The sequence below is a fragment of the Neoarius graeffei genome, chromosome 13 (genome assembly GCF_027579695.1).
Source record: "Neoarius graeffei isolate fNeoGra1 chromosome 13, fNeoGra1.pri, whole genome shotgun sequence".
Classification (NCBI taxonomy): domain Eukaryota; kingdom Metazoa; phylum Chordata; class Actinopteri; order Siluriformes; family Ariidae; genus Neoarius; species Neoarius graeffei.
In genome coordinates this window covers 54,873,906-54,900,055 of record NC_083581.1, presented here as the reverse complement: position 1 = coordinate 54,900,055, position 26,150 = coordinate 54,873,906, and the positions used below count along the sequence as shown (strand labels likewise).

At 42.2% G+C, this 26,150-nt stretch overlaps 1 protein-coding gene across 2 annotated transcripts in view; it reads right to left on the bottom strand.

The window, feature by feature from the left end:
* Positions 1–24,832, bottom strand: part of nol4lb (nucleolar protein 4-like b) — a 188,438-nt gene extending 163,606 nt beyond the window's left edge. For both annotated transcript variants that reach the window (XM_060938055.1, XM_060938056.1), the window contains exon 1: positions 24,163–24,832. In XM_060938055.1, the coding sequence (XP_060794038.1) occupies positions 24,163–24,489 (327 nt within the window). In that variant the 5' untranslated portion in view covers positions 24,490–24,832. The remainder of the gene's footprint in view (positions 1–24,162) is intronic.
* Between the last annotated feature and the right edge of the window lie 1,318 nt (positions 24,833–26,150).

The window sequence follows — 26,150 nt, the reverse complement described above, 5'->3', positions numbered from 1 at the left end:
ATTTCCGCGCGGTAGTGAAACGTGATGTCATCGGCAGGTTCCCCTTCTTGTGTACCACGTCACGTGTGACGTGGCACAGATTATCAGCAATGGCGGATAGAACGCGATTTCCACTTGTCGATTGCTGTGCCGATATTCACCATCGACCGTCTCCTTTGGGCATCACTTGCTATTTTCCTTCGCTTCTTTTCCGAAGCTGACAATCGCGTTCTATCCGCCATTGCTGATAATCTGTGCCACGTCACACGTGATGTGGTACACAAGAAGGGGAACCTGCCGATGACATCACGTTTCACTACCGCGCGGAAATTAAAAGGGTAGGTGACTTTGGTCGCAAAATTAATATACTTGTCAAAAAATTATGTTTGATATATCATTTTGAAGCTAAAAGATTTCTCTGTCTAGTTATGTTGTCGTAAAATATATTGTATTTTATGCCAAAAAAATACATCCAATGGTGGAATGGCACTTTAAGTGGACTTGTTTTCATGCCAAACATATCTTTTAGAATTACACCCAAAAATTTCTACCTTGGTCTCATCAGACGAGAACACATTTTTGTTTCATTTTGTTGAGGCCTCTGTCTAGCCACCCTATCCCATAGCCCAGATATGTGAAGAATACAAGGATATTGTTGTCACATGCAGGGAGTGACCAGTACTTGCCAGATATTCTTGCAGCTCCTTTAAATGCTGCCATAAATTTCTTGGCAGGATCAATAACAAGGTTGCAAAGTTAAAAAAAAAAACAGAAAATTAACTGTATATAAAAATGCCTGTACAATAGCTTTAAATTGAGCAAGTAACATAATGCAAAAGAAGAAGAAGAGCCTTTATTTGTCACATGCACACTCAAGCACAGTGAAATTCGTCCTCTGCATTTAACCCATCTGAAGCAGTGAACACACACAAGTGAGCAATGAGCATACACACATACCCAGAGCAGTGGGCAGCTATGCTACAGTGCCCAGGGAGCAGTTGGGGATTAGGTGCCTTGCTTAAAGGGCATATCACGGGTAAATTCAGGAGCAAGATCAATGTAATTCTCCTATTTTATATTAAACTTTGGTCAAATATCTGTCACATTTTGCGCAATTTTTTTACCTTGAGCAATACCAGAAAAATTCAGTTGAAATCAAGCCATTTGAGGCGAATTGGTCCGCCTCTGAAAAAACTTGGCATTTGGATTTCCCGGGAAACATTGATTTTCGTGACGTCGCGTGCGGGATGCCTCCTTCTGAATCCTACGTCAGCGCTGGTTTGTTTATGAGAAAACGACCTGGTGGTTTTCTGCAAATTTCTTCGACGTTATCATGTAATTATTAAAATGGTTAACAGATGTATTGTAGGAGGGTGTAGCAACACCAATCTTGATGGGATTAGTACTCATTGTTTCCCAAAAGACCGGACAATGAGAGAGAAATGGGAGCGCTTGGTCTACACAGGCTGTGCACTGAAACTCTGTAAGCTCGTGCAGCCTGCTGGCGCTTCCGTAGGTAACATCACGAATCTGGCTCCAGACTCCCTTGGGATTTTTCCAGACGTGTTTTGTTATTTTATTTTTTTCTGCTGTAGACAGATGGCCTTGTGCAAAATTGCCCTTCTGGATGAGTGTGTAAAGGGACATACTTTCATATAAAAAAAAAAATTGGTCCAGAATATGCACTTTAAGGGCACTTCAGCTCAAGGCCGTCCCACGTCAACCTAACCACGTGCCTTTGAACTGTGGGGGAAACTGCAGCACCGGGAGGAAACCCACACAACCACGGGGAGAACATACAAACTCCACACAGAAAGCCCCTGTCGGCCACTGGGCTCAAATCCAGAACCTTCTTACTGTGAGGCGACAGTGCTAACCACTACACCACTTTGCTGCCCCAAAAGCTAACACCTTAAGCAAGTTTAGTTATATCATAATAAGCACAGTATACCTGACAAGCTAAGTCAACAATGCTCAAATCCCTAATCCAAATCCAATCTTACCAAGGCATACCAAATATGAGGAAAATAAGCTAAGAACTGAGGTTGACTTGAGGAGATGCTAAGCATTATTAAACAGTAATAAACCATAAACGCACCTGAACATCCTGATTTAACTCATACATAAAATCCCTTATAGAATAAAACCATACACTTTGTATTACAGGAACTGTGTCCTGTGAACTGTAAATGCTCATTTACTTACTTTGAAGGTGCCAGCAATTCTTACCAAATGTGATCTGAATTCACATTCACATGATTTGAATGTCTGCTGGCATGCATGCATACATAGATATATACATCGATAATGTGGATTCTATGAATCAATTAAACTCAATGGGGCCAATCTGGAAAGTCACCCCCACCAAAGAGAGGTGCCATAGATGAGTCAATCTTAGCTCAAGGTGCTAAAGCCGGGTGTACACAGGTGATTTTCCGTCACTTGGTTGCGCAACTTTTTTGACGCAAGCGAAAAATTGCTGTGTGTGCAGATATTTGCGACGGTGATTTTTTTTTGTTGCTTGCGACAGATCGCAGGTATCAAATATGCTTGATATTCTGCGACAAAAATAAAATCGCCAGTCGCTGACTTGTTGCAGAGATATCGCCGCGTGTGCGTGTCTTTGCGATAACGAAGCGATCACTTTCAAAGGCTAAGCCAATCCCCGCCCACAAAGTAGTCACGTGATTTCCACGTGACTTGCATCCCCCTCCCCAAATCGCCCACTGGTCGCAGATAACCCTCACACTCAGCTACCCGAGAGGGGAAACTCGTGTCCAAAAATCACAATACGCTTGCGACGAGAAGTCGTCCGTGTGCGCCGGGCTTAAGATCTGTTGAATCTATGAATGATTGTAACAGTCAGCAGGAATGTTTACCGCAAATGCATAGACAGTTAAGATTTTGATTTTGGCTGGGGAGTCCTTTAGCGGGTTTATTATTATTTTGTGATGGCATGGTGCATGCAATTCCAGACTGGGTTTGCCCATGTGTAAAAAGAGTACAAGCTTTAGGCTAGCCTCCATTACTCAAACTCAAGACTATAAGCAAGCGTGCACACAAACTACAGCACCCTCCAACTCATTCCTGTCACACACACGGGCACATGGCAGTGCATATGTAGAGAATAGGGAGTCACTGCGGTGTATGGCAGTCAGATAAGGCACACTCTGAGCCTTGAGCCAATTAAAGTACTGTTAATTTCTTCTCCAAAGGAGCAGCCATGGCACAGACCCTGCTCACCATGGCAACTGTAGGAATGAGGGGAAGACAGCGGCACCATCCGCTCTGCACACAGTCTAGCCTGCATGGCCACATTACAGCGGGGGTGTATGTGCAAGTCTGCAGGCTTAGGTTGGAGTATGGGCAACATAAAAAACAGGAAACGCATCGCATGAACAAGTGTACAATGAGCCTCGACAGTCAACTCCTAGAATAAAAGACCAGTTTTGCAGACCTGAACACGCAATTTACTTGCTTCGGCTCAGTTTGTGGTTCACTCACTACACGTCTAAGCACAACATTCTTTGTAAGAATAACTGTTCCTGGTAAAATACTGCGTCTGAATTTGCTCCCAGACTAATTCACTATATACTATACAGACTTCTGTAGACAGGATTGGCTGATTCACCACCCACTTTAACAGGAACACGTTTACACCTGCTCATTTCTGCAGTTGTCCAATCAGCCAATCATGTGGCAGCAGCACAATGCATAAAATCATGCAGATACAGGTCAAGAGCTTCAGTTAATGTTCACTTCAAACATCAAAATGGAGGAAAGTGTCATCTCTGTACCGTTTTGATGAGCCTGTGCCCACGATAGCTTCAGAATCTTTTTCTTGACTAACAACAGTGGAACCTGATGTGGTCTTCTGCTCACGATGGTTTAAAGAGTGTACAAGTGTCTGTATCCTTCCTGGTAGCTCAAACCAATCAGACCATTTTCTTCTGAGCTCTCTTATCAACAAGGTATTTCCACCTACAGAACTGCTGCTTATGCAGTATGTTTTTCATACCATTCTGTGCAAACTCTCCCGCAAGCTGGCTTGGTGGTTAGTATGTCCGCCTCTTGATCATGAGTTCTACTCATGGTTGGGTCATACCAAAGACCATCATAAGAATGGCACCTACTGCTGTTTGGCAAGGCACGCTGCAATGCAGATGCGAGTGGGGAGTCAAACTCTTGCGGTTACCAGAGGCCTAGCCCCCCACTGTAACCCTAGCTGTAGAATAGGCGAGAGGCCGAGAACGATAGACGCAGAGATCAGTGCTGCCCAATGCGCCTTAAGGGCCTGGTTAGTACTGGGACGGGAGACTGCCTGGTCCAGGCACGGGAGGGACTCTGACTATTTTTGTGTGCAGTTTTTGTGTGTGTGGTGTCGGTGTCTAAAGACTGCTGTGTGTGAAATTCCCAGGAGATCAACCATTTCTGAAATATTTAAACCAATCGATCCATCTGGCACCAATAACCACGCCATGGGTAAAGTCACAGAGATCACACTTTCTCCCCATTCTGATGTTTGATGTGGACATTAGCTGAAGCTCTTGACCTGTATCTGCGTGATAAGGTGTACAGGTGTTCCTACTGAAGTGTACAATGAGTGTGCTTTCTAATGTTTCAGGCATGTGATTTTTCTGTTGTGGTCACCATGTTTGGGACCGACTTGTTGGCTTTGCTTCATAATGCAAACTAGAAGTGAAAGATGGCTAAAAGTAGGTGCCTTCCTTTGGAAGAAAATAAGCAGTACCCTGGCAAAGCTAACAAGAGTGCTCTGAGAGCACAATATTCCCCGCTGGCAACTATATCTATGCTATAAGTGCTTAATACACCCTCATGAAATTGTCACGGTACAAGTTTGGTAATCAAGGGCCATAACTCTAGCAAAATGAGACTGAATTGAACAAAATTGCAATATGCGTATTACCGACATAACAAAGAATCCTGTCAAGTTTCATGAAATTCCTCCAAAAATTGAGAGGAGTTGATTTCAGAAGGTGAGTACCTTTCCCAGGACGGGCGGACAGACAGATGGACGGACATCGCCACGACATAATCCCCCTTCGGGCCTTTCGGCCAGCAGGGGATAATAAAACAGACTGTGATCCTTATGTACTTCCACTGATTCTCCAAAAAAACTTACCAAATTTGTGTTTTCCTGACATATTTAAATCAAAGTGCAAGTCACTCACAAGGCTCATGTCCTTTTATCCTTTTCCTGTACAGTCGTGTTTCATTCGTGCATAGAAAGCACGTGTTCATTTCATTTTTGGAGAAATTCAATCTTAATGTTGGTTGGCTCTCATGTTGGTTTTGGTGAATGTAGAGCTTCTTTGCATGCATTTGCTGCTTAAGAGCTTTTCATTCCTCTGTACATTCCATGTATTATAACTGCTTTACAGCTGTTAGACATACAATGTGTAGAGGTATGCACTCCTTATACATTTCTCATCTCACCTCATTATCTCTAGCCGCTTTATCCTGTTCTACAGGGTCACAGGCAAGCTGGAGCCTATCCCAGCTGACTACGGGCGAAAGGCGGGGTACACCCTGGACAAGTCGCCAGGTCATCACAGGGCTGACACATAGACACAGACAACCATTCACACTCACATTCACACCTACGGTCAATTTAGAGTCACCAGTTAACCTAACCTGCATGTCTTTGGACTGTGGGGGAAACCGGAGCACCCGGAGGAAACCCACGCGGACACGGGGAGAACATGCAAACTCCGCACAGAAAGGCCCTTGCCGGCCACGGGGCTCGAACCCGGACCTTCTTGCTGTGAGGCGACAGCGCTAACCACTACACCACCGTGCCGCCTTATACATTTCTGGTTTAAAAAAATATATAAAAAATCTAACAATCCTTAATCTCCAAGCTTAAATTTCATTACGCCATGTTTATGAGTCATAAACATACACTAAGAAATCATATATGAATAAGAATAAGGACATTACCAAGACAATCACGGCAGAGCTTCCCTCTACACCTCTGCATCGCTCTACCAACTATGAAAAGTGAAGTCCAAATGGTATTTTCATGATCATTACACAATATCATGAAAATTGCAGAGAACCGATGATGACCTTCCAAATAGGACAACTGGATAGGAGAACACACACACACACAGCACACTGAAAGCTACTAAGCACTGTACAATGCAGAATGGTGGCACTCACAGAGAGAGAGAGAGAGAGAGAGAGAGAGAGAACTATAGAGAGCTAGATGTGGAGGTCCAGAGATGAGAAAGAGCAGGAGGATGAGCTTCACTAACGGGTTTCCATTAGTGAAGAGTTGTAATGTCAACGAAACTGACTTCATGTTAAAACTGTTAATGTTACAGTCATGTTGTCTGTTGTTGTCCAGGTGAGGATGGGTTCCCTTTTGGGTCCGGTTCCTCTCAAGGTTTCTTCCTCGTGTCGTCTGGGGGAGTTTTTCCTTGCCACTGTCGCCACGGGCTTGCTAATTGGGGATAGATTAGGGATAAAATTGGCTCATGTCTTAGGTCATTCAGATTCTGTAAAGCTGCTTTGGGACAATGTCTATTGTTAAAGCGCTATACAAACAAACTTGACTTGATGACTCTCCCTAGAACACAAGGAGCCTTAAATGAAGTTCAAGATTTTGTTTTTTAATTATTCGAGAACAGTGCATACATATACTAAACACTCTGACCAGTGAGAAATTAGAAAAAGGGAAATGCAACATTCTTTAATTTTTAAATGGACCAGTCAAATATTTTGCCTGCATTCCTGTTTAAGAATTGTTTATTTTGCTTTAATTTATTGATCACTTTAAAATTTTGTCTAGCACTAAAAGTTACAGTTTTAATAAACATCAGGAAATAATTCATTACATTTGCATGCAGTTTTCTCTTGATGGTGTAGAAAACAATGACAACAACACACACACACACACACACACACACACACACGAGGCCATGTTCGCAATTCATCAACCAGGTTTGTTATAGAAATCCATGTCTGGTATGATTTTAAAGCCAGACTTTTATTTTGCTTCTGATATATGAAGATGTGATTCCAAATGGGCATTTGTGAGTCGAGACACAGAGTCCTGAACGCAAGCAATTGGGGAAAACCTAATAAAAGGTATTTAATAAAGTGCAAAATGTACACATAGCAAAAAAATAAATAAAAAATAATGAACGTCGCTGGATCGTGTCATTGTATTGTTGCTTATTCCTACCGTAAATAAGCCCTTATTTTCTCTCAGGACGCTTTCAGTGCTCTAATGAATCACACACGAGGCTAATAGAGCTCATCTGGTGCCAGGTTGGGGAAGCATGCTGTCTTATTTCTCTTCTCAATGCTGACTAATGAAACTAATCCATTCTGGCCTGTCACCAAGTCTAGCTCTCTATGTACACATTAAATATCAAGGGTGGTGGGATTTAAGCACCTCTGTTCAGTATTATATTATCAATGAGGACTCAAGTGGTCACCTGTTCCAAAACCTGTATATGTAGTGGGTTTTGAGACCACTAGTGAAAATATTTTGCATTCTTTTGGCATTAATTTAACAGTATATAATACGGATTGCAATTATTAAAGTATATCAGCAGCAACTTGAGGGAAAAGTATGAATTCCTTAGTATTTGGTATGTCCTTCTTTTGCTCATCTCATCTCATTATCTCTAGCCGCTTTATCCTTCTACAGGGTCGCAGGCAAGCTGGAGCCTATCCCAGCTGACTATGGGTGAAAGGCGGGGTACACCCTGGACAAGTCGCCAGGTCATCACAGGGCTGACACATAGACACAGACAACCATTCACACCTACGGTCAATTTAGAGTCACCAGTTAACCTAACCTGCATGTCTTTGGACTGTGGGGGAAACCGGAGCACCCGGAGGAAACCCACGCGGACACGGGGAGAACATGCAAACTCTGCACAGAAAGGCCCTCGCCGACCACGGGGCTCGAACCCGGACCTTCTTGCTGTGAGGCGACAGCGCTAACCACTACACCACCATGCCGTCCCCCTTCTTTTGCTTTTATATGATATTGCTTTAAACTTATGTGACTGGATAGACAATGTTATAGATTTAACAAGTGAATATGTCTGTATGTTGATTTATCTAAAGCTAAGACTTGTATGGCGGCACGGTGGTGTAAGTGGTTAGCACTGTCGCCTCACAGCAAGAAGGTCCTGGGTTTGAGCCCAGCCACTGACGGGGGCCTTTCTGTGTGGAGTCTGCATGTTCTCCCCGTGTTTGCGTGGGTTTCCTCTGGGTGCTCTGGTTTCTCCCACAGTCCAAAGACATGCAGGTTAGGCTAATTGGTGGCTCCAAGTTGTCCATAGGTGTGAATGTGAGTGTGAATGGTTGAGAGGAGAAAACCTCTATAATAATCCAGTAGAAGGCAACAGGAAACCACTACTGTAATGTTCCCTAGACACTTTAATGGCTGAAGCCGTCAGAACGGCCAGGTCACTGTAGTCATATGCCAAAAATGGATGGAATACTTGTATATCCAGGTGCTGCTTTGTTTACTGTTCATCATGTGAGTAGTCATGTTGATTTGATATGGCTTGTTAAAGTCAGAGTTGAGTAGACTGTCCCGAGTTCCCAAGTAGAAACTGAGTTTTATGAGGGGCAGGGGTTCAATTGGTTCCCTCCCCCATGTTGGAGGGCTGACATTACAAGTTATGACCTTTAGTCAAAAAGAAGTCAGCATGATCAATATGACATATTGGGCTAAATTTAAGAAGTAACCAAGATATAGTGTATAATCTTGAATATTCAATATATTTAATCTCAACATTGCCTTTGTTTTACATCTCTCAACATTTAAAAAAAAAAATGTAGTTATATCCAGCTTTATTTTCAGACATTTGGACCCCACTAAGCATCTAGTCCAAAGATTTTGGCAGACTGCAAAGTATTTGCAGTGTTACCGCTCATTGTTTCTTAAAATTAAAAAAAATAATAATTAGCCAAATCTCACCCTCGAATCTCAAGAATATTCAGTCATCAAATTCACTAATGATAGCTGAATCCATGTTGGTCATATCCTGTCTCCTTGAACCAATTCATTCCACTATGATCGTGTTCTCACACTCACAGGTCTTTCTCCAACCCTGAGGTGAGGAAACACTTCCTTTTCTACATTCAGCCTCTCTGTAGAGCGCCATCAATATGAAGCAAAGCTGACAGCTGTGGAATTCTAGGTGTTTTTTCTCCGTTCTCGGGGCACGCTGTTGCAGTAAAGCAACCCCAAATCAGCAAACATTGAGACTGTATGGGAAATGCAAATTAAAATAATAAAAAAAAAAGATAGTGATTTCTAAATTTACTCTCATTTTTATTTCATTGCAGACAGTACAGATATTTCTTGTTTTGTCTTGTCAGCTTCATTTCATTTGTTAATATACATCCCTTTCTTCATTTCAGGCCTGCAACACAATCCAAAAAAAGTTGGGACGGGGGCAATTTAGGGCTAGTAATGAGAGAAAATAATTAAATAATTGTGTGATTTGAAACAAGTGACGTCAACAGACAACTGTAATCATGATTTGGTACAAAATCAGCATCCAGGAAAGGCCTAGTCTTTGAAGAGCAAAGATGGGCTGAGGATCTCCAGTTTGTCAGCAAATGCATGAGAAAATTATTGAAATGTTTTCAAGCAATGTTTCTCAAAGAAAGATACAAAAGGATTTGGGTATTTCACCCTGTACGATGCATATCATCATGAAATAATTCAAGGAATTTCGGTGTGTAAAGGGCAAGGGCACAAGCCTAAGCTGAACACCCGTGATCTCTGATCCCTCAGATGGCACTACATCAAGAACTGTCAGTCACCTATAGCTGATTTAACCACATGGGCTCAAGATTGCTTTGGCAAACCTCTGTCAAGCACTACAATATGGAGTTACATCCACAAATGTCAGTTAAAACTTTAACTGTGTTCAGAAGCACCATCAACTTCTCTGGGCTCAGAGGCACTGGGATGGACCATCACACAGTGGAAACATGTACTGTATTGTGGTCAGATGAATCAGTATTCCAGGTCTTTTTTTTTTTGGAAGAAATGGATGCTGTGTGCTCCAGATCAAAGACAAAAAGGACCATCCAGATTGTTACCAGCAACAAGTCCAAAAGCCAGGGTTTGTCATGGTATGGGGTTGTGTCAGTGCCTTTGGCAAAAGTTACTTACACTTCTGTGATGGCAGCATTAATGCAGAAAAGTACATTGAGGTTTTGGAGCAACATATGCTATCAAGAGGACACTTTTTCAAGGTATATTTCAACAAGACAATGCAAAACCATATTCTGCACATATTACAAAGGCATGGCTGAGGAAGAAGAGGGTGCCTGTCCCCAATAACGTGTAGTGAGTTTTGAAACAAAAAATATAAGAATTACGACCCCGTACTGTTGCTCACCTTAAGACCTGTTTGCAGGAAGAATGGGACAAAATGACACCTGAAACACTTCACCACTTGGTGCCTTCAGTTCCTAAACATCTTTTAAGTGTTGTGAGAAGGAAGGACATCATGCTGCAGTGGTAAATGCTTTGAAATGTGTTGCAAGAATCAAAATTGAAATGTGTTTATTTTGAAAAAACAATAAATGAGGTAAAACAACAAATAAAGTGCTGTTGTATTCTTTTGAGTGCAATAGGTCAAAGATTATTTACAAAATCATTGTCTTTTTTAGCTTTATTATTATTTCAACATACTGTCCCGACTTGTATTGTACATCAGGACGCTACCATATCAAACTTAAAATGTTGTGTGTTGCTACACTCCTGAAATCTTGCTGTGATTTTGGTTCAGCACTCATTTTTGATCCTTATTAGCTCACTTACCAAGACTGCCTTCCTACAGTCGTTAGCATCATTAATGCCGAATCCTGTATACAGGTTTTGGAGCAACATGCTGCCATTGAGATGATGTCTTTTTTCAGGGAAGGCCTTGCTTATCTCAGCAAGACAATGCCAAACCGCATTTTGCAGGCATTACAACTGCATGGCTCCATAAGAAAAAAAGAGTCCAGGTGCTAAACAGGTCTTTCTGCAGTCCAGAACTGTCACCCACTGAAAACATTTGGCGCATTATGAAAACAAAAAATACGACAAAGGAGACCCCAGACTGTTAAGCAGCTGAAATCCTATATCAGACAAGACATTTCACTTTCAAAACTATAGCAAATGTTTACAGAGAAGAAAGAAGAGGTTAAAAAAAAGAGGCGATAACACTGAAGTAAACGCGCTCCTGTCCCAACAATTTTGAAACGTGTTGCTGCCATCAAATTCAAAATGAGCATATATTTTTCAAACAACAGTTTCTCAGTTTCAGCATTTCATGTTGTCTTTGTACTATGTTCAATGGGTTTCCATGATTCCATAGGGTTTCCGTGATTTGCAAATCACCACAATTTTTATTTATATTTTACACAGCAGCCCAACATTTTGAAAACAGGGTTTTTATTATTATTATTATTATTTACTCAAACTTAATAAAAGTCTAAGGTCAGTGATGAACTTTGAGTTACGTTGACAACCACAGATTTCCATCTCTGAATAATTCTACAGATTTTGAGGTTACAGTAATTTACACAATTACATTGGCTTAAGAACTGGGGCGGCACAGTGGTGTAGTGGTTAGCGCTGTCGCCTCACAGCAAGAAGGTCCGGGTTCGAGCCCCGTGGCCGGTGAGGGCCTTTCTGTGTGGAGTTTGCATGTTCACCCCGTGTCCACGTGGGTTTCCTCCGGGTGCTCTGGTTTCCCCCACAGTCCAAAGATATGCAGGTTAGGTTAATTGGTGACTCTAAATTGACCGTAGGTGTGAGTGTGAATGGTTACCCGTATGGGTTCCGGGTGAGAATAGGCCCAATGTATCCTCTGCGTGTTGTAAAAGGTGACTAAAAGGGGTTGGCATCAGGAAGGGCATCCGGCCGCAAAACTCGAGCTTCAAGTTCATGCTATGATCCGGAAAAGATTGGGCAGGATCATGACCACCGACCCCCAGCCAGGGGAATAATAAGGTGTTGGCAAAAGAAGAAGACAACGACATTGGCTTAAGAACTGATGAAAACTTTTCCCAAAAATCCATGTATCACAAACATTTACTTCCCAAACACCTGAGGGGAAAAGACACTGGAGGATGGGGGATTATACAGGTATTTCACATAAAATGTCTGTAAAAGGAAACAGAGACAAAAGATATTTAGGATGTCTATATACATTTCTCAGAATTTCTTCCGAATACCGGAAACAGAAAATATTGCTGATAATGTTGATAAACGGTAGTGCTATTTGATAGAATAGGACACGCTAAATATACATGCAAACAAGACAATAGATACAGAGACCCTTAGACACAGGAGATAAGACTTCCACTCAACCCTGCTTGCTCGCACGCACGCGCACACACAAACCATCTGACAGTCTGACTGAGCATGTTAGTGAGGGATCCTTAGACCAGTTTAACCAATTTGCGGTATTTATGTTGTGCGAGGAGGATTGCTGTAGTATGATAAGTTGATAAAGTGATCGACAAATACACATATAAAGCATGACTATTCAAATAAAAAGTGTAAAACCTCCAGTTACATAAAATGTCTTACTTAAACTAAGCAGCAAGCATGACTGAATGGTGACAACAGTGACAGTTTAATGCATAAAATGACTATAATATAATAAATGGTTTAAAGAGGCTATGTTTTTTCTACTGTGGTGCTTCACATTACCACTTTGGACCAGCACCATGAACTGTCCAGTTGTCTTTCGTCATTATTAAATGATTAAATAATCATTTAATAATGATTATTATTGACATTGGGTTGAAAAAAAAGTCTGAAAACTCTTCCATTTTGAACCTACAGTGGTGCTTGAAAGTTTGTGAATCCCTTAGAATTTTCTATATTTCTGCATAAATATGACCTAAAACAACAACATCAGATTTTCACATAAGTCCTAAAAGTAGATAAAGAGAACCCAGTTCAGCAAATGAAACAAATATATTATACTTGGTCATTTATTTATTGAGGAAAATGAGCCAATATTGCATATCTGTGAGTGACAAAAGTATGTGAACCTTTGCTTTCAGTATCTGGTGTGACCCCCATTTTAGCCCATTCTTCCGTACAGAACAGCTTCAACTCTGGGATGTCGGTGGGTTTCCTCACATGAACTGCTCGATTCAGGTCCTTCCACAACATTTTGATTAGATTAAGGTCAGGACTTTGACTTGGCCATTCCAAAACATTAACTTTATTCTTCTTTAACCATTCTTTGGTAGAACGACTTGTTTGCTTAGGGTCGTTGTCTTGCTGCGTGACCCACCTTCTCTTGAGATTCAGTTTATGGACAGATGTCCTGACATTTTCCTTTAGAATTCGCTGGTATAATTCAGAATCCATTGTTCCATCAATGATGGCAAGCCGTCCTGGCCCAGATGCAGCAAAAACAGGCCCAAACAATGATACTACCACCACCATGTTTCACAGACGGGATAAGGTTCTTATGCTGGAATGCAGAGTTTTCCTTTCCCCAAACATAACGCTTCTCATTTAAACCAAAAAGTTCTATTTTGGTCTCATCCGTCCACAAAACATTTTTCCAATAGCCTTCTGGCTTGTCCACATGATCTTTAGCAAACTGCAGATGAGCAGCAGTGGAGAGCAGTGGCTTTCTCCTTGCAACCTTGCCATGCACACCATTGCTGTTCAGTGTTCTCCTGATGGTGGACTCATGAACATTAACATTAGCCAATGTGAGAGAGGCCTTCAGTTGCTTAGAAGTTACCCTGGGGTCCTTTGTGACCTCGCCAACTATTACACGCCTTGCTCTTGGAGTGACCTTTGTTGGTCGACCACTCCTGGGGAGGGTAACAATGGTCTTGAATTTCCTCCATTTGTACACAGTCTGTCTGACTGTGGATTGGTGGAGTCCAAATTCCTTAGAGATGGTTTTATAACCTTTTCCAGCCTGATGAGCATCAACAACGCTTTTTCTGAGGTCCTCAGAAATCTCCTTTGTTCGTGCCATGATACACTTCCACAAACATGTGTTGTGAAGATCAGGCTTTGATAGATCCCTGTTCTTTAAATAAAACAGGGTGCCCACTCACACCTGATTGTCATCCCATTGATTGAAAACACCTGACTCTAATTTCACCTTCAAATGAACTGCTAATCCTAGAGGTTCACATACTTTTGCCACTCACAGATATGTAATATTGGATCATTTTCCTCAATGAATAAATGACCAAGTATAATATTTTTGTCTCATTTGTTTAACTGGATTCTCTTTATCTACTTTTAGGACTTGTGTGAAAATCTGATGATGTTTTAGGTCATATTTATGCAGAAATATAAAAAATTCTAAAGGGTTCACAAACTTTCAAGCACCACTGTAGCCCTTTCGCTATAGTCTCTGATCTGAACTGATTAGCCTTCAGCTAAATAATTTACATAAATACATGTGGTTGGCTAAAACACAACAGAGGATCTGGTACAGAATCTGAGCTGGACCATGTTTCGCACGATATAGTTCCTGAACAACAGCCAGTTTAGATTTGCATTTATCGATCAGCTCTGCTACAATACTTTATGAAGTACTTGGTTCGGTCTGCTCAGCCTGGTTGGGTCTGAATATGGACTGGGGTCAACCAGGTGATGACCCCTGCTATAGAATATATACGCACACCACAGCAAACTTCTCTGTCCAGCATACAGACTTAAGTGTACACGATGTTAATTGTAAAACCCATCAGGCTTAATATACTGTAGTGCTGTCATCATCTCTCTTCTTCAAAGCCTCTATTGTGTTTTTTTTCTTTCATTGGCCCTTTTATACATCAGCATGTAACATTAAGATCAATTTCACTAAAAGACACAAAGAGAAAGAGGGAAGAAAGAAAGAGACAGGGACAGAAGAAACAAAGATACGTTAGGAGGCTATTATTAGCATCCACAGAGTCACGGGTGTCAACTTCATGTGACGGCTTCCTGCCTGAGCTGGGCCTCTCTAGTGTTAAAATTTCTTCCACTTTCTTTGCCCCATTTTTGTCTTTAGTCATCTCTTTCTCCCTCAGTTTCCACCCTGAGGTCATACTCCTACTAGTGCATCTCAAAAATTAGAAGATCATGAAAAACTGTTTTTTTTTTTCATAATTTAATTCAAAAAGGTAAACCTTCATATACTGTATTCTATATTCATTATACAAAGTGAAATATTTCAAGCCTTTTTTTGTTTTAAATTTTGATGATTATGGCTTATAGCTCATGAAAATCTGAAGTCCAGCATTTGAAATTATTAGAATATTGCCTAAGATCAATCAAAAAAGGATTTACAATACAGAAATGTCCGACTTCTGAAAAGTATGTTAATTTATACATTCAATACTTGGTTGGGGCTCCTTTACCGTGAATTACTGCATCAATGCGGCGTGGCATAGAGGCGATCAGCCTGTGGCATTGCGGAGGTGTTACTGAAGCCCAGGTTGCTTTGATAGCGGCCTTCAGCTCTACTGTATTTTTGGGGCAGGTGTTTCTCATCTTCCTCTTGACAATACTGCATAAAGTCTCTATGGTGTTCAGGTCAGGTGAGGTGAGTTGGCTGGCCAATCAAGCACAGTAATATCATGGTCAGCAAACCATTTGCTTGTAGTTCTGGCACTGAGGGCAGGTGATACGTCCTGCTGGAAAAGGAAATCAGCATCTCCATAAAGCTTGTCAGCAGATGGAAGCATGAAGTGCTCTAAAATCTCCTGGTAGACGGCTCCATTGACTTTGGGCTTGATAAAACACAGTGGACCAACACCAGCAGATGACATGGCACCCCAAATCAACACAGACTGTAGAATCCTCACACTGGACTTCAAACAACTTGAATTCTGTACCTCTTCACGCTTCCTCCAGACTCAAGGACCTTGAATTCCAAATGAAATACAAAATTTACCTTCATCTGAAAAGAGGACTTTAGACTACTGAGCAACAATCCAGTTCTTTCTCTCCTTAGTCCAGGTAAGACGCTTCTGACATAGTCTCTGGTTCAGGAGTGGCTTGATACTAGAGATGCAACAGTTGTTGCCCCTTTCCTGAAGACGTCTGTGCGTGGTGGCTCTTGATGCATTGACACCAGCCTCAGTCCACTGCTTGTGAAGCTCTCCCAAGTTCTTGAATCGACTTTCCTTGACGGTTCTCTCAAGGCTGCGGTCATCCCTGTTGCTTGTGCACCTTTTCCAGCCAGCCGTTTCAGCAATGACCTTCTGCGGCTTCGTCTCCTTGTGGAGGGTGTCGAGGATTGTCTTCTGGACAAGTCAGCAGTCTTCCCCATGATTGTGGTTATGTGTATTGAACTAAATCGAGAGATACATGGTATTTATACTGTTTGAATAGTAATTTACTCAAACTTGAAATGAAATTGAGGCGTGTGTGTGCATTTTGTTTTTTGCACTGTAGGCCATAATTATTAAAATTAAAATAGACAAATGCTTAAAACATTTTAATTTACATGTAATGAGTCTTGAATATATATAAAATTTTCACGTTCTTAAAATGGCGGCACGGTGGTGTAGTGGTTAGCGCTGTCGCCTCACAGCAAGAAGGTCCGGGTTTGAGCCCCGTGGCCGGCGAGGGCCTTTCTGTGCGGAGTTTGCATGTTCTCCCCGTGTCCGCGTGGGTTTCCTCCGGGTGCTCTGGTTTCCCCCACAGTCCAAAGACATGCAGGTTAGGTTAACTGGTGACTCTAAATTGACCGTAGGTGTGAGTGTGAATGGTTGTCTGTGTCTATGTGTCAGCCCTGTGATGACCTGGCGACTTGTCCAGGGTGTACCCCGCCTTTCGCCTGTAGTCAGCTGGGATAGGCTCCAGCTTGCCTGTGACCCTGTAGAAGGATAAAGCGGCTAGAGATAATGAGATGAGATGAGACGTTCTTAAAATAACTAATGGAAAATATTGAACTTTTTCACAATATTCTAATTTTTGGAGATGTACTAGTATAGGGTCCTTAAAAATCCCCTCAAAACTCCCTACATTTGATGTATTACTAAACAACAGCCCATACAAGATTTCTTGGATCCACCTGTGTGCATGGTTCATATTTCATGCATGGTACTGACTTGGTCTTCACAGCTACTCAATACGAGTTGTGTCAGCCATCTATTTAAAAAAAAGACGTTGAAATTATCTGACTTGAGAGGCATCACATGCAAAATATGGCCCTATATAGAGAAGAAATGAGACTCTCAGGTGAAGCACCAAGCATCTGCTCAGCTTCAGTGTCACACATCTGAGAAACAGCTCTGGTTTTGTAAGCCATAATGACACAGTGAGTATGCTGAAACCGATCATTATCTCATTATTGTAGTCATCATCAGTGTGCACTCTCACCCATCCATCTCTCTCGCAATCTCCCTCTCACACACACAGTCTGTCAAGCCTAAGCATTATTGTTTTTAACTTAAAACTCCTGGCAATGCAAAAAGTTGGAGTATGTTACTGCTTTAATAATAACTGCCAACTACACTTATGGGTTCTTAGCTTTCTAAAGAGGTTCTACATGAAATCCTATCTGACAGGAAAACACTCTGTTGTAGCCTTAAAGGTCTACCCAAATAATTAAACCCAAGAACCTTGTGCTGTAGTTGGCTTTAGCTTTCGAATACTCAAGGGATTTGGCCAAAGCACCTACAAGTCAAAAGGAACAAGTTTCTGTACTTCTGCATAAATTTGACAAGAAATGTGATCAGACTCTAAAGACCTCAAACTTGACCTACCGTAAAGAGAACCCAATTAAACAAAATGACTCAAAAACAGTTTTTACTAGTGCTGTCAAGCGATTAAAATATTTAATCGCGATTAATGTCGCGACTGTCATAGTTAACTCGCGATTAATCGCAATTTAATCGCACATTTTTGTCACATGAAAAACCATTGTAATTCTCTTATCAGCATAAAAGAGTGAATGGGCTTGCTCACCGTTCGAACTACGGGGGTACACGGGGGATCCGAGATCCCCTGAAACAGACATGAGATCCCTTGAAAACATGATTTGGGAAATGTTGGGGGGTCTCTAAAATATTGGCAAAATGATGTTTATTGACATAGCAATCGTGTGTAACGGGAAGCATTTGCATATCCGAAGTGAGCGCGCGATGGAGAGCCGCGCTCAGACAAGCGCAAGCACCCCCAAGGGAAAATAAGGGACCCCCCCGAAAATATCGGCATAGTTCGAACACTGGTTGTACCAATGTTTTTTTTTATTGCAGAGCATAACACGTCTTGTCACAGCCACTGCAAAGTGGGGCTGGAGCCGCCGATGGGAAAACGAAACCTAAGCCGAGCACCGTGGCTCTTCAGGGGAGGGCAGAGGACTCTGGCTGTGGGGGGCGTGGCATCATGTCACAAAGCGTTAATCTCACGATAAAAAAATTATCACCGTTAAAATTGAGTCAAGTTAACGCGTTAATAACGCGACATTTTTGACAGCACTAGTTTTTACATTCATTTATTGAGCAAAAATATACATTAAATTATACAAAATTATCTCCTTGTTGAAAAAGGTATTTGAACCTCGAGGGATAGGAGCTCATTTTAAAAAGGGATAACTGAAGTAAGGTGTTTCAATCAATGGAATGGCATAGAGCTATGAGGTTTTTTAGAAGGCTCTCCCATGTTTCAAGAACATAAACTTGGCCTTCACTATCAAAGTCTGGTCTTCACAACACTGATTTATGGAAGTACGCCATGCCTAAATCAAAGGAGATTCCTGAAGACCTCAGAAAGAGTTGTCAATGCTCATCAGGCTTAAAAGGTGAAAATAAATTAAATAAATAAATAAAAATTTCTAAAGAGTTTGGCCTTCACCAATCCACTGTGAGGCAGATGATCTACACATGGAGGCTATTCAGCACCACTGTTACTCACCCAAGGAGTGATCATCCAACAAAATATCGCTCCAAAAGGTGAGGTGAATATTATTACAGGAAGTCACAAAGAACCCCAGGATAACATTTGACCTTCAGGTCACTCTTGCATTGAGTTGTGTCAGTGTTAATTAGTACACCATCAGGCAAACACTGAACATGAATGGTGTGCAGGACAGGACAGCAAAGAGTAAGCCACTGTGCTCAAAACCACATGGATAAACCAGACGCCTATTGAAGAATGTTCTGTGGACAGATGAATCCAAAAAGTAACTTTCATTTGAACCAAAAAAAGTGTTATACTTGGTGAAAACCAAACATTGCGTTTCAACAGAAGAATCTTATCCCAAATATGAAGCATGGGGGTGGCAGTATCATGGTTTGGGGCTGCTTTGATGCCTTGGGTCAAAGACAGTTTACCATTATCAATGGACCTATGAATTTTGGATTGTACCAGCAAATTCTACAGGAGACTGTCAAGGGTCTGTGTCTGTGAACTGAAAATTGTTTGTGGGTCATGCAAGACAATGACCTTAAGCAGTGGCAGATTTAGGTATGGGGGACATGGACAGCCATCCAGGGTGGCATCAAATTTAAAAAAAAAAAACACACACACACCCATCACACACCCTGGAATGGTGACATTTGTGCGATCGAATTTCTGTCTCTCATTTGCATGTCACATCAATGAAAATCACGTTACTGTGTAGGTCAATTAACCTGTTGGAGTATCACCCCAATTCTAGTTTATGAGCTTGGCACGTTACTTCCTGGTCTCCCACTCAAAAGTATGAGATGGGGAGGTAGGTTGACCTCAGCTCTATCCACCAGAAGCCTGATGGGGAGTCGGAGCATCGATTACCTCTAACTAACTGGAATAATGCAATTAGAGAAGGAACACACAAAAGATAAAAAGTATGCAGCTATATCATCTCTTTATGAGTATAATATTCTACATGTAATAAAGTCTAGTAAGACACGTTTGTTAGGCTATGTTGCTAGCTATGCTATCGCACAATATTCTGTTTTCTGTCCAACTAGTTTACGTAACATTCAATATAATTTCACACATTTTCATCATGATAATGTGAACAGCTTATAGCAAAATGATTACACCCAAGTAGTATGATTAGTACTATACTATACCATGTATTATTAGTAGTACTATTATAATACTACTATTAGTATTAATACAGAGGTGATTATAGAAAATCACGTGGCCTGATTGGTCAAGAAATTTGAACTATTTCTCAATAATCACCTCAAGCAACTCAGCAAAATGGCGGCCAATCACTTTGTCACAGTAAGTGAGGAAGAATTACAAATTATGAAAGAAAACGTTTTGCTTAAAATCACTAAAGATGCTACCAAGTTTAGTCTAAACTGATTCAAAGGTAAGGTGGGGTTTTGATTTATTTTATCCATTTCAAAACAAAGTATTTTTTGTGACTCAGCATAGATAAGTGACACAAGTCTGCGTACATTACATTTGCATGCCACTTTGAAAGTTTGGGGAAAATTTTTTTTAATTATATATAAAAAATTTACTTATTTTTAAATAATCATCTGTACATTTATACTAAAACAATTATCTGTCTCATCAGGCTCAGTGAATATTGGTGAATAATAACCGACTTCATCTCAGTTATTATTCACCGATAATTCACTTTGCCTTCAGCAAATAACTGTTACTTAATTTCACTGAGGTGACATTATAAAGGTTTTCTGTGATCGTATTGATTAGATCCTGAGTTCAGTAAGGGGAATTTCCAATACTATACGTACAATAACTTAAAAGATTTCCATATTATGCTGATATTTTGTAGCTTTTGTGATATATTGAGTCTTTTGGGGTGTCTTGTACTTATAATTAAGCCAAGGAGGTTGCATGGTTCATTCGTTTTTTATGCTGAAAGTTTGATAAATTGTGCATAATGATCTGTATATTTCATATAGACTCATATAGGCTTCTGTAGCTCAATGCAAATTGGAGTTCCTGAAAGCAAAGGTTTTTAGACTTTTTCCCGACAAAGATATTTAACGTTACATAATTTTGCTAAATAAATAAATCTAAAAATTAAGGTTTGAACCATTTGCTTAATTGGGTTCTTTTTATATAGTTTTAGAACTTAGATGAAGAAGTGATCACATTTCAGGTCAAATGTATGCAAAAATAAAAAAAGCTCTCTAGCAGCACTGTATATTCACACTGAGAAACTAAAGCAGGTCTAATATAATGCCTGAATTATCTACCAAAACTGCTGAAAATTAAGTCTGGAACGCAGTACAGATTTGTTTTGCACCCAGCAATCGCAGCCCGTCTACACAGTGGAAGAGGTAAAGCCACATCACACAAATTAAGAGCAAAAATGTTTACATTTTAAAATGAGCTGTTGTTTCAAAGACTCTTCTTGAGCAGGTCAATTATGTAAATTGCTACGTCATCGTTTCCATTTGGCGAAAAAATGTTCGGGTTTTATTTCAGGTACTGAATATATACAGCAAGTAAACTGTGTACAGTTTAGGAATATAGGACACAGTAGATTAGATGCTGTTCTCATTTTTACCAGCATGTTAGCACCCGAAGAAAACTGCACGTTTGCCGTATTGCCGACCGCTAACATGAGACAATGGTCTTTTCTTAATTTGGAAAAGACACCTGACACTTTTGTTGAGTGTGCAGTCGGGCAGCTCTTCTACTAAGATCGTTTGAATGACCCCATAGGTGAGGGTGTTTAGATCAATACAAAGCATTATATCTTCACTATACACAGCACTGCACAATCCAAAAATGACCCTGAACTGCCAATCAAGCAGCAAGAGGTTTGCCTGCTACATGTGTGCAACAGCAGTAATAAGCAGTGACAAGCCTGCCCCTTTGTGTGGTATAATCTCCCATTCATCAGCCCTACCATCAGCCAAAAATCAAACCTTTCAGCTCTCTCCAAGGGGCCTAATTGAAGTCAATTGGAGAGTGAAGAAAGGGGGATGAAAAGGAACAGAGGGAGCAGGAGAGAAGAGAAAGAATGGTTTCTGAATAAGCTGGATGAATCTGGGGCAGCCACTTCATCATCGGGGGTACAGCAGGAGCAAAAAAGATCCATACTCTGAACTAAGATGAATTTCTGTTTGAACTGTCCATAGTGTCTCTTGCGGTGGTCTGATGCGCCAGCCTCCTCACACCCATGCATGCACACACACACACACACACAATAACGTTTTGGAAAGGGGAGTCAAATATCTGCCCAGCAGGTGTGTTTGGGCTTTTTTTTTTTTTAACTGCACTAACGTCTTAGAGATCAACACATTCGTCATTCTGCTTGACAAACAGCATTTTCTTAATCAACACTCCTAAGTATTATTTCTGAAAATTAGACAATAATTCTGGAAATTATGTATCACAAAATACACAAGCCAAGTCAGTTTGTATTTGTACGAACATGATTACATAAGAAATGCAATAAATGACTTAAAACTGGATGGGGATGAGTTTTGTGGACTGTTCTCACCTGCAGAGTTTAGTCCCAATCTGCACCTGATGCAGCAGAGCAAAGTCTTCTGTAAACACTGATTACTTGGAGCACGTGAAGGACATTAGGGCTGATGCTAAATTCTGCAGGAAGGTAATTAAGCATAGGCCTATTTCTATGGATGCTATGCATTAAATTGTCTACAGGACGATTTGAATACATTTCAGCCATGTAAGTCGAGGTTAGTTAATCATAGTTTAGGCTAATGACTCGGACTGAGGCTAAAAAACTGGGCGCGCACGCTCATACACGGACGTGTACTCGGAGCGCGATCCCGCGGCGGGACAGTGCTTCTCTTCAGACTGTTTTATTCATCGGGAATTAATGTCAATTCGTTTGGAGGGTAATATTCGATGTAGCTTACTAAATAATACAGCAGTGAAGTGGATACCTGGGAGGGTGTTTTAATAACAAATATCCGAAATAGTGCGCACTACCATTTTTATTCTCTACAAATGACTATTTCCATTGTTGATTATCCACCCATCTGTAGCCACTTATCCTGTTCTACAGGGTCGCAGGCGAGCTGGAGCCTATCCCAGCTGACTATGGATGAGAGGCGGGGTACACCCTGGACTGGACAAGTCGCCAGGTCATCGCAGGGCTGACACATAGACACAGACAACCATTCACACTCACATTGACACTCACGGTCAATTTAGAGCCACCAATTAACCTAACCTGCATGTCTTTGGACTGTAGGGGAAACCGGAGGAAACCCACACAGACATGGCGAGAACATGCAAAGTCTACACAGAAAGGCCCTTGCCAGCCACTGGGCTTGAACCCAAGACCTTCTTGCTGTGAAGCGACATCACTGTGCTGCCCCATAGTTGATTATATTATTCTCTACAAACTATGTTTCAATGTTTGCACTTGAAACTTGTGGAATAAATCCGAGTGCCTTCTGGCATTAATACAGGATGGCAAAACAGTGGCTGGCGAAGGCCTTTCTGTGTAGACTTTGCATGTTCTCGCCATGTCTGTGTGGGTTTCCTCCGGTTTCCCCTACAGTCCAAAGACATGCAGGTTAGGTTAACTGGTGACTCTAAATTGACTGTAGGTGTGAATGTGAGTGCGAATGGTTGTTTGTGTCTATATATCGGCCCTGTGATGACCTGGCGACTTGTCCAGTCCAGGGTGTACCCCGCCTCTCGCCCATAGTCAGCTCCGATAGGCTCCAGCTCGCCTACGACCCTGTAGAACAGGATAAAGCGGCTACAGATAATGGATGGATGGATGGATGGATGGATGGATGGACAATGGAAATAGTCATTTGTCAACTTTCTCTTGTCCTGCACATTCAAGTCGGCTGTTTTTCTGCTCCAGCACACCTGAACCAAGTAGTCAGCTAATTAGCAGCACTTCCTGGGTGGGTCGTAGAGCAGGGAAAACACTCCACTCCAGTGTGCAGGACGGGATGGGATCCTACTCCAGGATGGTTTGGAATACTTAATTGAGGGAAAGAAGTTCAATCCCACCTGTCAGTAAGCATACAGCAGTCCACCTGATTAAGTGCATCAACGTTTTAGCAGAACCGGGTGTCAGAGGACTAGAAGGAAATCACTCAAGCGTACTGGACCTGGTTTTGATGAGCTGATGCTTTACTGGGAAAAAAAAAAAAAAGGTGCGCGTGTGCCTGCGCACTGCCGGCTGCGAACAGATTTGCATAAGCAAATGCGCTAAGGCTATTACGCACACAGTCCTAAAGCAAGATGAGAGACGGGAAGAAAAGAAACACTCGTGGCTTACTAACCGTTGCCTTTATAGGGACGTACAGCACGGGTCTGTCGGGTTTTCCATTCCGGTCTCCGGTCCCAACTTGGAAGCCTTTGGATTTCACCCAGAACTTAAATTTGGCGTTTATCACGTGGCTGGTGTCCGTATAGGTGTCCGAGTCCTCCCCCAGAGACAGCGCCTGGAGGATTTTGTCGTATTTGCGTCGGGTCACAGTCTTTGTCTTGGCTGAATCTCCGTAAGTCCGGAGGCACCAGTCCTGAAATCCACCATACATTTCTGTTTCGGACGGTACCGGTACCGGGCTCCGTTTCAAGGAATCTGCGTTGTGCTTCCTGCCTGACATCCCTCTCTCTCTCTCTCTCTCTCTCTCTCTGTCCTAAACCCTCCTTTTTTTCCCCTCCTCCGAATCGTAAGACTTTGAGAATGAGCTATTTCTAAACACGTCACGCTCCCGACTTTCTGTCCTCGTGAGTGAGAAATACCGAGCTCGTTAGCGCACGCGGACCTTTAGATTCAGCTGATCGGTGGATCCCGGTTAAACAATGAGTGAGTGAGTGAGCGCGCGCGCGGGCGTCCGTCCGTCCTCGCACCTGTTTGCTGAGCCGTTTCTTCTGTCCCAAAGGGGGAAAACGGAACAAAATATCGGTGCCGTTTTCTCTCAGAGGAACAAAAAGGAGGGGGCTGCTTTCCTACCAGTCCAAAAAAAAAAAAAAGCATAAGCTACTATATATATATATATATATATATATATATATATATATATATATATGTATATATAAAAAATGTCTGTCTGTCTCGCCCACCTGTATTCTGCAACCCAGATTCTCAAGCTCGAGCACGAAATGCTCGGTTGCACCGGGACAAAATGACCAAGCGGGGAAAACAAACAAACAAACAAACAAACAAGACAGTAAAGTCTTTTGTTGGACGTCTGTTTGGCAAAACAAAGCGAGTATCATATACAGTACCCCCCTCCTTTCCTCCCTCCTTCCCTGAGCTGAGCTGAGCTCCACCTGAAATCGCTTCCCACCTGTTAGAATGACCTGCCGTCCCGAACAGACCTAAGCGCGGAGCGGATAACGGAATCTCCAAGCGCGCGTCTCATTCAGATCACTGCTATAAATACATAAAATGACCGCGTTTCTGGGCGCGTGCGGTGAACTAAACGGCGCGTGACAGACAGACAGACAGACAGAGGAAAGGTCCCGGCGCGCGCTGGCAGTGATGGGACTGGGCGCGCGCAGGCGGCTCTCAAATCCAGGAAGTGCTCGAGACGCCCCGAAGCGACACAAAGCGGTTCATCCTCCGGCCGGAAACAGCAAAGCGCTCTGTCTGTCGCCTTTTACTTTAAATGTCGAACAGATGCAAAGCTCGACAGGCGACAAGTGGGTTTTAAAGACACGAGGGCGTGTGGGTCAGTGGTCGTGGGTTGTGAAACACAAGATCGTGTTTGGAAAATCCACATCAGCTGTGTGTTTCAGTTGACTCGTTTACTCCACAATGGCGCAGTGTGCAGTGCAGACCAGTAGTTTACTGGGAAATACACCACTCGTAGGGCAGCACGGTGGTGTAGTGGTTAGCGCTGTCGCCTCACAGCAAGAAGGTCCTGGGTTCGAGCCCCGGGGCCGGCGAGGGCCTTTCTGTGCGGAGTTTGCATGTTCTCCGCGTGGGTTTCCTCCGGGTGCTCCGGTTTCCCCCACAGTCCAAAGACATGCAGGTTAGGTTAACTGGTTGACCGTAGGTGTGAGTGTGTCTATTGCCCCTTTTCCACCAAAGCTGGTTCAGGGCCAGTGCTTAGTTTGGAACTGGGTTTTCTGTTTCCACTGACAAAGAACTGGCTCTGGGGCCAGAAAAACCGGTTCCAGGCTAGCACCAACTCTCTGCTGGGCCAGAGGAAAGAACCGCTTACGTCAGCAGGGGGTGAAGTTGTTAACAACAAGACCGCGAAAGGTCGCCATTTTTAAGCGACGAGAAGCAGCAGCTGTGCGAAGTCATCTATTATTA